At 36.2% G+C, this 13,601-nt stretch overlaps 1 protein-coding gene across 4 annotated transcripts; it reads right to left on the minus strand.

Moving 5' to 3' along the window:
- Window positions 1–1,336: 1,336 nt before the first annotated feature.
- LOC117793795 (proline dehydrogenase 1, mitochondrial) lies at window positions 1,337–12,102 on the minus strand. 4 transcript variants are annotated; one of them, XM_034634208.1, is made up of 12 exons: window positions 11,156–12,102; window positions 8,299–8,420; window positions 7,306–7,392; window positions 7,058–7,242; window positions 6,150–6,185; window positions 5,639–5,703; window positions 4,499–4,677; window positions 4,111–4,285; window positions 3,868–4,029; window positions 2,986–3,177; window positions 2,743–2,920; window positions 1,337–2,674 (listed from the first exon to the last, which is right to left on the minus strand). In XM_034634208.1, the coding sequence occupies exons 1-12, from the start codon at window positions 11,735–11,737 to the stop codon at window positions 2,469–2,471; spliced, it is 2,169 nt and encodes a 722-aa protein (XP_034490099.1). In that variant the 5' UTR covers window positions 11,738–12,102; the 3' UTR covers window positions 1,337–2,468. The 4 variants fall into 4 exon arrangements, with proteins under 4 accessions (XP_034490099.1, XP_034490100.1, XP_034490101.1 ...); XM_034634209.1 differs by lacking the exon at window positions 8,299–8,420 and adding an exon at window positions 8,683–8,804; XM_034634210.1 differs by lacking the exon at window positions 6,150–6,185.
- Window positions 12,103–13,601: the final 1,499 nt, after the last annotated feature.

Here is a 13,601-nt window from a genome sequence, read left to right on the forward strand (position 1 = left end):
ATCGAGTCATTGAGTTAATGACTAATCTGTTTCCAGAACTGAACGATATCGCACTTTGTGGTAAATTTGATTTGATTCACTTGAGTAATTGGAAGCATTTGCGTAAGCTGGACATGAGTCACTGTTGTCCCGTTTCCGAATCAGAAGACTCTATCAAAGGAATTGAAGGATTACAATTACTCGAAGAACTGAGAATTTCGGATGAAGACCTAACCAATGAGCAATTTGAGATGATACTGCATTTGCCCAAACTTAAAATACTTATCTTAAGAATTATCGCTAAAAATCGATTTAGCCATATAACTGAGATGCGTGCTAGGGACATTGGAAGAATTTCTTCATTCGGGCTTAACGGAGACGAGTTATACTTTGTAAAAGAATTTATAAACTTGCGTAAAGTTTCCTTTATGAATTCAAAACAATTTACAATAGAATGTCTACAGGAATTGATTTCAGCTCTTCCTTTACTGGAGCGACTTGACGTTACCTCCTCTGTACGTTTTAACTCCGAGATTGAGCTATGGCAAACAGTCGACTGTTGTCCATCTCTGAAGATTTTAAACATAGCGAATATAACAAAAAGCTTCTTTTCTGAAAACAGGCAACCCATGTTAGAGGTTTTGGATAAGCGATCGATCCCCCTAAACCTATATTACCATAGATGTATAAAATCAGTGGACTCACTGATAAATTTACACTTCAATCATCCAAATTTAAAGGTATTTTTTAAGATTCCAACACTCTATCTCACTGATACTAATGTACGTTTTGAATTTTTACCATTTAACCTTCCAATTACCGAGGAAGAAAATTGTTAATGTTAATGCCATTTTTGAGACTAATGAAAATGTTGTAACCAATTGCATAAACAGATGAGAATTTCCGTAATTATAAAATTACTGTGCCTGCTATGCACTTAAGAGACCCTTTTCACATTTCAAGCACAGGGCATACAAATTTGAGATTATTATTCAATTGTTGCTCTCTCGCTCTGTCATATATGCCTCTCTTTTCAGTTCACGCATTTCTATACCCTAACAGATGATACTATGAATTTTTTAAGCAATAAGTAACTGTATCTTCATGTATTTACATTAAATGCTAAATAAAGTGTAATAAGAATAAACTGGTTTATATATATTTTTTTTAACATTTTATTATTGTCATTGAAATAGTTAACATTCATACAATTGATTCTCATTGATTTATTATTATTTATTACATATGCAATGTATAATTTATTATTTTGTAGTTTTTCGTATTTTTTTTGTATATTGAATTACAAATAGCAAGTTCAACTGTAAATTTGTTGAATAAGAAAATGAAAACATGAAAGTTTTTTTTTTGATACGATTAATTGTTCGATACACAACGCGCTATGATATCTAATTGATCGATAGACGATAGGCACACTGAACGAAACATGTAGAGAATCGAGAATGAGGAGAGTTTTAAAACTGTAATATAATAATTGGTTTTTGTCTAAAAACACAGTACACTTTCTAATTTACCATAATAAACATAATAATAATAATAATAAACTTTTAGTTTAGGTTTTAGGTGTATCCCTGGGTGGCAATATACATATATATATTTCGAGAAGGAACAGGATCAGAAACAGAAACAAAGAATGAGACTGTATTCTATGTAGTTATTATAATGCTTAATGAAACAATAATATATAATTATAAAGATCACACATGATGAGGAAAATTTGGTTGGAAAATAAATGAACAGAACTTGTTTCTCCATATTTTCGTAGCTTTCCCTACAACAACACACACACGCACAACAAAAGTTTTAACGAGAAGCTGAACAATTTCAATGGACTCAAATGCAGTCACATACTATACATGTATATATATGTATATATATAAGTTATAGCTATATATAAACATTTTGCTCTCATATATTATAGTTTTACTCTTACGATTAAGTTGCTAAAAATGTGTGTTTTTTGTTTCGCTATCATTACTGTTATTATTATTATTAATTTCTCATCTACATGCCATTGTGTAATTGTATATAATCATCATTTGGTTTTTTGGCTTTATTTACTCTTTTTTTTTTTAAGTTTATTTTTTAACAGACACGCAGAACTTTTCAGCTTGTTAATAATTATTTAAATATTTGTCATTTCTATTTAAATCGTTTCGTGTTTGTTTCGTTTCATTTTGCCTCTCTTTTCTGCCGCTTCTTCGCTTGACAAATGCGTCAATTTCTTCATATATATATTCTATAATATATAAACGCATCTTTTATCGGTAAAACATTTAGAATCGCACAAAACAGTTAACTAAAAAGTGTAGTCTAATTTTTAATTCGACAACGATTCCGACTCTATCGGATATCTCTGTCGGATTAACTCTTCCTCCCCCTACTCCTTCTCCTCCTCCTTCTCCTTTTGTCTCTCGTTCTCTCTGTCGTGTCGTCAGATTTATGGATCAATTGCTTGAGTTATTTCGCGCTTAGATGGGCACATAGTTGCCCTTGGGCTTATAGAAGAGCTGACCACGGAACAGACGACGACGAATCTCGCTGGCCAGCAGACGTTTCTCCTTCTTGATCTTCTTGAGCACACCCTTGTTCTCCTGGGCGCGACGGGACAAATAGGGCAACACCTCCTCAACGGGTCCGTACGGTATATACTTGTAGGCGGAGTAACCAGCCTGACCTGTAAGGTACATTAATAATTAATAATTAGAAATCCGTTTCAATTCCAATTTCAATTTCGAGACTCACCCAACGGGAAGGTGATGTAATCACACATGCCCAACAATTGGCCAAAACAAATGACCTTATCCTCTGGCGAGATGCCAATGGATTTCATATTCTCAATGGCAAAACGCACCGTATCCTCATTATGAGAGGCCACCATGATGCCAATCTTTCTGGCATCATCACCGACATCCTTCAGCACCTGTCGATCAATAAGAAACCATTCAATAATATAACTTTGATAGCTTAAAGGAAAAGGAAACTCACCTTGATGCGACGCAGGCACTCGGTGAGTGTCTTGTGATACATATCCGTGGTTGCCTCATAAGTGGGATTCACGGGATCAGCATAGCCCAAGGCCTGGGCACGAGCACGCTCCTGATCCATGTACGCACCTCTCACCAGCTTGGCGCCAAAGTAGAAATTCTGACGCTTCGCCTGCTCCAGATCTGTGCCCACCTGACAAGCAAACAAACAAACCAACCAAGTTCCAAATTAGATGTAAATCAAAACAAGAAAAAAAAGTTTAGGATTTAATACTAGCAGAACAAAATTAACTTGTTGCCTATAATCATATTAACAATTCTAATTAAAAAAAAAACAAAATAAATATAACTTTAAATAATTATAAAATTTTCAATTTGAATTTATAAATCAGAGTAAAACTCGTATTTAAAGTTTTTTTTATATAAATTTGAAAATATCCAAAACTACCAAAAACATGTATTTTGGTGTTTTTGTTGTAATTTTGTATATTTTGTATATATTATAAAAGTTAGATAAACAAAGATTAGATATAGATTTCATAATTTTTTTAATTGGTTAAAAAATAAGATCTTAAATAAATTTTGGTGATCTATGTTTATTGTGTTTGGATACCAATTCTAAAAATGGTTAATCTCTAATTCTTACTCAGGTTTTAGTTAAAATCTTATAATGGTATATCTCAGATGTTTTCGGCTAATTTTTACTCAGGTTTTATTTTAAGCTCACAAATCTTAGTTGCGATCCTGGTAATACTTTATTTTGATACAGGGGCAAACTAGAGAGAAATTCTAATGCATCTTTATCCCTAATATTACTCAATTTTTATTTTATTTTTTTTTTTTGGTAATACCCTTTAAATGGGGGTTTGTGTGGATGTCTCACCTCACGGTAGGCCTCGCGTAGATAGCATTGATAGGTATTGAATACTATGGCCTTTTCCTTGTTGTACTTTCGCATCATCTCGAGTGTAATACGAGAGATCGCTGGCTGGAAATATGTTTGTTCGGCATCAATCATAATGCGTACATCCAACTCAGCGGCAGTCTAAAAAGAATTCGAAATCAGGCATTAATTGAATTTCTTTCTAGAGAGATTATTAATAAAAAATATGAATTATTTCTGTACCTTTACAATTGTGTTTAGACGACGAATCATGTTTCTAAACATCTCCTCCTCTTTGGGTGAAATCTGTGAGATCAGGCGACGCATTTGACCCGTTATTGGATCTGGCACACGAAATGTATCGCTCAACTGCGAATCCTCGTCCACGATGCCAGACCAGGGAAACAGATGCAATATGCTGAGTGAAGAGTAAAATTCAGATGTGAAATCAAAGATTAGATGACTCGAAGTATTGAAAACATTGTTTAGTTTCCATTACAAGACTTTATAAAAATGAGATAACTTTAAGGTTTAAAAAATACCGTTTAACGATGCCAGATCGCTAAAAGTTCCGTTATACATATATCTTACCAACCTACAACAAAAAAAAGTACAATAATTTTAAGCTTACCCCTCCTTGTCCGATGTAACGTTCTTAAGGAACGCCTGAACGTCCTTGTTGTCTCCAACGCAGGCATAATACTGCTCGAGATCCTTAATGGTCTTGTGATGGGTCAAAACATTGCCCTGTCCACCGACCAGGGCCTCCATGTATTTACGTGTGCGCATTATGACCTCGGATAGTTGCAGCTTTAAAAATAGATGAACAACAACAACAAGAAAGAGGAATGCGATTAACTGTAACGCTAAAGATAGACGGACAAAAAATGGGTGAGGGGAGGGGAGCAGAGCAGAGCAGTGTTGCCAACCACATCTGATAAATAAAATAATTGTATAATTATGTGTAACGCACTGAGCGCAGATCTGTAAATTTCGAAAACTTTACAATTTAAAGCTATACATTTTAGTTTTCCTATACAGTAAACATTCTATACAAGCAACTCACATAAGCCTATTTTTTTTTTTAATGTTTTCTATATTTCTATATAAAAGAAGCTTAAATTTTATATTTAATCCGTAAATTTTATTCGACATAAAGATAACTGAGAAGTTGTATTTGTTAAAATAATTTCAATTAAGTCCTTTAGAAACAGTTTTTCTCTAATTCATCGCAAAAACAAGATTATTTCGCTGGTAAGGTTATGGATATTTAACCTTCTACAGACCTCTGATGATTTCTTGCCATCTTGCAATTCATTAAAAATTAATAATTTTTTTAAGAAATCGGTTTTCTGTTTTTTTATTCATTTTTAAAGAATTGTAATTAAAAAATAACACTACTAGTTGCTTGTATAGAAAATTTGAAATCAAAAAAGTTGCTTATACAGAGGTTACTACAATAGAATGTTGCTTTTGTAAAGGTTGCTTATACAGAATGTTTACTGTACAATATTATGGCTAAAACAGTACCTAATGCTTTAAGAATTTTAAGTAAATTGTCTTATTTTTTTGAAAGATTACTTTTTAAATATTTCCTTTAATAAATAATTGAACAAAAATATATTTTTTCTTACTATCTTTTATATTAAAAAAAGCCAGATATCTGGGTCGAAAATTTTCAAAGCTTCTAGCTTTAAAATAGCTAAAATGGCAACACTGTAGAGAACAAGAGCAAGAGAGTGAGACAGGGTAGGAAGAGAGAGATACTTACCAGCAACTGTGGACGGCCCAAGGCGGTTAATTTAATAGCTGTGATGCCAGTTCCAAAGGTGGCGCCTGTTTATCGTTATCGTTGTTGTTGGGTTCGGAAATGAGAAGCATTTTGAAAGGTAAGTGAGTGACTGAATGTGGCATGACAGAGAGAGAGAGAGAGAGAGAGAGGCGGGGGGAAGAGGCAAGGCAAGGCAAAAGCTAAACGAGGCGAAAAAAAAGCGAGGCAAAAAGCGAGATGAGGCGTCAATGTAGTTCGATACACGATACTCGATAGACATGCAATCGATACGTTTACACAACAAGCACACACACACACACACAGTTTACACAATAAAGCATAGAATAAACTAAGGAAAGCGAGAAACAAACAAAAACAAAAACAAATACTAAACTAAACTATACTAAACTAAACTAAAAAAGCAACACACGGCGACAAATGAAATCAAATTCTCGCCAAATATGAGACTTGGACTTAAAACGTAACGATTAACGGCTTTTTGGGGGCTTACCCTGGGCCCGAGCACGCGGCTCCTTGGCATCGTCGTCTGGCAACACACACATATTATATACGTACATATAACACACAGACAAACCCACACATAGTTGCCAATTTTGCGATTAATCGTTTAATATCGATAAATGCGATCAAATGGTATTGGTTTTTAGTTTCGTTTGGCGGTTGCAATTGGCATATATGTAGATTAGTTTTGTTAGTTGCATTTAATGGTTATCGTTATCGTTATCGGTTATTGTTGATCAATTAGTTCAATTTTTTTGAGGCGCCGTCGGATTTGCACATTGTTTTCAAAATGGTTATGAAAAAGAAATGCATTCGAGAGAAAAATTAATCAAAAATTATAATTAAATGAACAAAGTTATCGCAATTTGGTGTATATCGATAGCAAATATTTACAATACGTATCGGAAAAGTCGTAAAGCTAAAATCATGCCAGAAAGCGTTTTTAATCATTAATCCGCGACACTAATTGTTTATCGATAACCAAATTAGTCGACTTCCTATAAATAATTCCGTCTTTTTTACATGCAATTAATTAATGTCGTTCGTTTTTCGTACGTTTCTGATTCATTTTCTAAAAGCACTTCCCGCTTTCACTTTAAGCTCGATAAAAATGACGTTTCCGCATTCGATAAATGTCGGAAATTAGCTAAATTATCCCCCCAAAAAGTATGCCATACATAGCCCTTGACAAAAAAAAAGGCATAAAAAAAATTAATCTTAGAAAACTAAAATAAAAAATTTGGTGCAGAAATAAATTGAACACAGGGTGCACTGGGAATGCACAGGGTGATGCACAGCACATGCATTGATTATGTTAGTAACAGAAATTGATTATAGTCTAGAGAGTATTAAGAGTTGTTGAGGGGAGTGGGGTGGACAAATGGAGGGGCGACATACCCGAAACAGCCTCCAGACACTTGATAAATGTCTCCATGTTGCGCTCACAGGTTGCCTCGTTCAGATAGAAATAGGTGCGAGCACTGCTCACCTTATAACGACGATCCGCAAACGATTTATCCACATGATATTGCGGCAAGGCGCCAGCGTCCTTTGTATTATCACTGGCACTCGAAACGGAAGATCTGTGAGAAAAAAATGGAATGAAACGAAATCTTATAGGTTTTCAATTTGCCCTGTATACTTACTCAACTTCACGCTTCTCGGCCTCCTCCTGGGTAATGTCCTCTTCGACGGAATAATCAAGGATCGGCTTAACGCCAAACGAGCGAAGTCTGCCAGAAAGCGCAAAGAAAGAGCAATAAATTAGTGCAAAAACGAAATGCGGCTAAATGAAAATAAGCAACACCAAAAACAGAAATCTAGATAAATACATCTTTGGCACGCCAAAGATTTTATACCCTTGCAGATATTATAAATATGTAGCTGTTTAAAAAAGAAAATTAAGCAAAAACTATCTTTTAACATATTTTGTATTTAATAAAAAATATTTAATAAAATTATCTTAAAAAAAAAAAAGATTTTGCAATATGAGATAGTAGGTTAGCATCTATATGATATAGTAGTCCGATTTTAACTAGATTATTGTACATATTACAAGATTAATTAATTAATTATTCAATATATATATATTTCTTAGGTATCTTAAGAAACAACAAAGTTATTCGTAATAAGCTGTAATTCGTAGAGATTCTCACTATGATATTTATATGATATATAAGCTCTGATCGGATCTATATAAAATTTTAATCTGGACGGATCTGATTTTTAAAACGTTGCACCAAATTGTGACAAAATTATAGAACCCTCTGCATAGGTATATAAATTAAAAGAAAATAATATTAATGGGAAGTTGGACAAGAGGAAAATTGTATTTGTTGCTAAGTGTTAAAAGTGTACATGAATTTGTTGTCATTGTTGTTGTTGTTACTGCTGTTGTTGTTGTTATTGTTGTTTTAACTGTTTTTAAGTGCACTGGGAATTGAATGAAAGATTTGACGGGGGGGAAAACAAATCTCGACGAAAACGAGGGGAAAACGTAAACAGAAAAAACATGCCACATGCCACATATGGGTTAATTAACTGTTAGTTAATTCAATGATTATAATTAGTTGGCGATGATAAAAACACATGTATGTACATATATTGATGTATATAGAATTGGATAATTTATCGGGCACCTCTCGAGGGTGGGAACAATCGTGTGGCGATTCTCGCCGGCCACAAAGTGTCCATAGAAGCTGGACTTCATCAGCAGGACGAATAGTTTGCTGCCCAGCAAGGTGCGAGCAACTTTTAAAAGCTTTATCGTTTATCGGTTATCGTATATCGATTATCATTATTATCGTTCGTTCATCCGTTGTGTCAACAGTTTATCAAGCGCATTTTGGTATTTATCATTTGCAGTATTTTTGCATAGCGTCAACAGCAAAGCAATAAATTAGGAGTGTAGTTTGGAAGAAAAGATACAAAAAAAAAAAGAAATAAAGAGAGAAAGAAAGAGAGAAAAAAAGAAAAGAAGAAAGATGGCGTTAGTTCAATCATAAGTTCAATTTAACAATTACCTTTCCAATGTAGGTATTATCTTGATCTGATCCTCACCAGCAACAAAATGGCCGTAAAATGTTGCCTTCATTAAAGCTGTAAATAACTTTTTACCCAACAATTTGTTTGCCGCTTTCATAAGCTGTGATAAGTTGTTATATATTTAAGAGAAATTCATTTTAGCAAACACAAACACATTTTTTCAAGGATACAAAAGTATACATAGTTAAAAGAGACAGATGCAGAAAGTGAGAGAGAGAGAACGGGCCAGAGGGGTAGCAACAAAAAAATCATTTAAAATATCGTATATCAAATTTTAAGAGACACACACTCACACACGCTTACACACACATACACACAACACACAACACACACTCAAGACAGCAGACAGAATATGAGATTGAATAAGAATAAGTCGAAAATTGAATTATTTGTAGATCGTTTGCTTTTGTTGTCTGTTTTGCTCTTTTCGCGATACATAAATCAGTTGGAATAGCGCCAAATAACAAAGAGCGAAAAAAGAAAGAGAGGGGAAGCGGAAGAGAGCGGCATATGCCTGATCGTGTCAAGGCCAAGCACGATGACAAACTGTGGCGAATATTGATTGCGTCTGCTTTGTGTATGTTTGTGTGTGTTAAAGGGAAAGAGGGGGAAGTGTAGCTAGCTCAGCTGCTGTTCAAAAGCGTAACCCCGAACAAGAGTAAGAACGTTACACTTCCGGTGCTCGACTGCTAGATGCCCAGTAATTGTAAATTTACATATTTACATATGTATGTACATATGTAATTTGAATATTTCCCTCATAACGAAATATAATTATATTTAAAAATATGAACACTCCTTAATCATATAGTCTCTGAGATCTCGATGTTGGCATTGTCACAAACACATAAGTCTGTGCACACTTTGTGTACTGGGCTAAAAATATAGTAAGACAACAATAAACTATTTGAGGGTCGCCCGCTTAAAGGAGCTTTTTGGCCACGGCACGTGTGTGAACTACACGAACCGGTTAAACAGGAAGTTATGGGGAGTGCGAGCGGGACAGGGACAGGAATGGGTTTAAAAATACAATTATGTATAAATATATACAATTTGCTTTTAAAAACAGGTTACATAAATTTTGGCAATGTTTGCTAAATTGTCTGAAGGCAAAAACAACACAGGTGTTCGCTTTTTTGAGCTCTGCCCCCGCGACACGAGACCGGCCAAGTGAGCAACAAGGGGAGGAGGGGGTAACCGCAAATAGCACAACGAAAATGCGACAGAAAGAGAGAGAGAGAGAGAAAGAGAGTAATTAACGTTGCCAAGTGACAAAAACACAGACACAGACGCAGACACACACACACACACTCATACTTACTTTGACTAACTGCAAATTCAAGTATGTATCTATTTCTATTTATTTGTATAGTCATTAGATTCTCCATTAAATCGATCAAACACACTACACTCTGTCATAATAATCGATAAGCAATTACAAAATCGCATACGTAATGCACAAACAAACACACACTCACATGTGCACAATTTGCGTACGTGTGTGCGAGAGAGTGAGGGAGTGAGTGAGAGTGTGAGAGTCCATTGCCTCCTCCACTATCGCATCGAACGGTTTTAGTAGTTGCGTTTTGATTGGCGCTCTTTTGGGGGCCCGCCTGTGTCCGTGTGTCTGTATATATGTTTGTGTGTGTGTTGGTGTGTGTAAATGTTTGCATGTATTTGTCACTTTGACTACTGCCGCTGCTGCAGCTGACGTCGCTGCTAACGTCTGCGTCGGCTGATGCAGTAACAAAGTCAAAAGAACGCATTTGATTTACACGCTCTCTCGACTGACTCACACCACATACATATGTATGTATGCGCATATTAAATAATATGCCAAGTAATTCTATTCATTGTCCCACCCCCTCCCCCGCCAATCAAACAGGCAATTAGAGCTGCATTCAAAATTTGACGTGTCATTAAAAATATCTGGAAGCCTCAAGATAAACACAAACAACAAATCAGAATGAAGTGTGGAGAGAAGAGTAAATTGCAAAAAGTGGCAACAGACACTGTGTGATCAAATGGGTTGGGGCGAGATGGGGTGTGGAAAAGGGAAAGTTAATGGGGGAACTACTATAGCGGATAATCATAGAACAAAAGCTTGGAAACTTTTCATGACTGCCACAAAGAGCACAGGCAAAAGAGAGTCGAGAAGTCAGCCGGCATTTAAAGCTGAACTTTGGCATTTGAGAGCGGACAAAAAAGGGAGAGCGAATTGAAAGAAAGGGGAAAGATAGGTTTATTAAATAAATAGAAAGATAAATGGAGAGTCAGCCGGCATTTAAAGCTGAACTTTACAACTGGAGAGTGCGCAAGAATAAGAAAAGAGAGTGAAGGTTAAGAGAAGGACTATCTTTGTACATAAATAGGCACAAAAGTCAGTGGCTAGAGAGAGAGCGAGATAAAAATAAATGGGCATATTTATCAATATGGATGCGATGCTCTTACCTTCATATTGTGCTCCACCAGCTTCTCACTGCTGCAGATCACGTAAACCATGTAGGCGCGTACCAGTTCCCATGTTGTCTTGCTCTTAAAAGCCGCTATTGGATCATTGAAGCTGACATCGAGAGGATCCCGTTGCGATTGACCGTTCGCATTCGGTTGATGAACTGGCTTCGATTCGTACTGTCCTTGCTTACTCTTACGCTCGTCGGTTGCCTCGGCGAGCGCAACTTGAGCCTGCTGTTGATCGTGTGCAGCCGAGTGCATAGAGCGTCGTGCTCCGACTCCGACTCCCATTCCGATTCCGACATCGCACAGAAAGGGAGACTGCAAAAGACGTCGCTGTCCATTCAATACATCGAGAGTGGGAGTGGACGTGAGTGCGAGAGAGGAGGAGGATGAGAGAGCTTTCGCACTGCCTGTCGGTGCTGCAGCCGTATGTAGTGTTCTCTTCTGGTTACATTTACCATTGCTATTGGTGGCAGCTGCTGCTGCTGCCACCAAACCGCTGCTGCTTGGACTGTTGCAACTGTAGTAGACCAATTTAATTGTACGTTGCGAGCTCACGGAACGCAGTTGAGCCATTACAACAGAGCAACTTCGATATTCGATATAATTCAACTCTTTGATTTATGCTCTCTTTACAGTGACGGTGCTGCAACTTATCTTCTTGTTCTTTCACTTCTTGTTGCTCTTACTTCTTGGCTCTCTTACTCTGTCTTCAATTCGCTTGTCGACGACGCGTCTGAATTTAAATATTTACCAAAAAAAAAACAATAAATAAATCTCACAGCTGATTTTGCATTTGTCTTTTTTCTGTTTTGCGTGTTGATTTCGAGCTTTTCGTTCTCTTTATTTCTTTTTTTGTTAGAAGCTGTCCATTATGAGGTTATACAACAATTGCAAAATGGGGAACAAACATAAAGAGATGGAGAGAGCATAAGAGAGAGATGTTAAAAAAAAACATAATAATAAAAACACATTCATTTCATGCACTCAATCACATATAAAATATAAAAAAAAAAACCACACACACACACACTTGCACGAAACAATTTGTGCACGAAATTAAATTAAAAACGAATTTCAATTTCAGTTGCTAAGCTCACGTTCATTGTTCTATGTATGATGGTAGTGTTGTACCTGCCTTTTATTTGTTGTTGCGTTGATTTTTTTTTTTGCTTTTTCTTAATTTTTTTGATTGTGTTTTGCGCTGCGTACGCAACAAACGAACGTTTTACTACGGCAAAAGCACAGTTCAAACTGTCAAGACGACAGCGGCGAAATGACTACCGAAAGCCCCCAAGAGCCGAACATTCACACGGCGCATACGAATCAAAGAAACGAATGAACGAACGACGCATCGTCGGCTGACAGGCAGAGGCAGCGACAGCGCAGGCATTTATCCTGCGCTGCCGTTAGTGTTGCCCAAATTTAAAGGGAAAAATTGGCTAGTTTAATCAGAAAAGGTAGCTCGAAATAGCTAAAATAATATCAAAGTGAATAAAAAATTGTCAATTTTTTTTGTATAAAGCTTAAAAGCATGACCAAGTGACTCAGGCCCTGTTAACCCTTGATGTTACCAACTGGCAGAGACAAATTGGGCCATATATTTGCGGGTTTAGAATTAATTTAAAAAAAAGAAACTACAAATTGTAATGTGCATATATATGGTATGTAATTCAAAGAAAATTCAAATAGCTTCTAAAGAGCTAACTACTATTAACTACGAACTATTCAATACTTTAATACGCCAATAAAAAAATTAATCCTTCCTCTTAATATAATGTTAACTGTCGATCTAAAAAAAAAAGCCAAGTCCTTTTTATTTTACATAGCCAGATTTCTCGCAAACAGTTGTTATTCAAAAAGTTATTCAATTTTTCTAGCTTTTGCAATTAAACAAAACAAGTGGTCAATTCTGGTTACAAAGTAGCTAAAATGGCAACACTAGTGCTGCCGTCGTCATTGTGGCTTACATAATATTTGCCATCTCACTTCTTCTTCTACTCCTCTCACACACGGACAGAAGAAGTTCGCTGCGTGACGTCACGCGCACAAGCCCCCTTGTTTTAGTATATCACGGCGAAATAACGGGGTGACTTTGATTAGGGCTGCATTTCTCTTCCTTTTTTTGTTGTTCACTGTTTGAGCATTAAATTAAAATGCGCCACAAGTGATGAGACGACGACAATTGCCAAACGTATCTCTCAGTACATGAACATTAACTAATTGGTGTTAATTAAAAAACGTGCAAGTATAAATACCCTTCCCCACAAACTCCCCCGCCTACTACCAGCACTACCAGCATCAAAAGCAAGGCGAAGGCAAAGATTGAGATTGCTTCTCTTAATTGATTAGCGTCATGCTAAATGCACAGCAGACGACGAGACGACGCGCAATCAAATTAAAATCAAACTTAGCGGGTTTCCATTACACACGCACAGAG

This window comes from Drosophila innubila, chromosome X (assembly GCF_004354385.1).
Source record: "Drosophila innubila isolate TH190305 chromosome X, UK_Dinn_1.0, whole genome shotgun sequence".
In the NCBI taxonomy this organism is placed as follows: Eukaryota; Metazoa; Arthropoda; class Insecta; order Diptera; family Drosophilidae; genus Drosophila; species Drosophila innubila.

Coding starts and splice junctions, on each gene's coding strand:
- LOC117793795 (XM_034634208.1), bottom strand. CDS start 11,737: ATGGCTCAACTGCGTTCCGTGAGCTCGCAACGTACAATTAAATTGGTC. Junction 4,030..4,110: donor GTCTAAACACAATTGTAAAG/GTACAGAAATAA, acceptor AATTCTTTTTAG/ACTGCCGCTGAGTTGGATGT. Junction 3,178..3,867: donor TACGCGAGGCCTACCGTGAG/GTGAGACATCCA, acceptor TTTGCTTGTCAG/GTGGGCACAGATCTGGAGCA.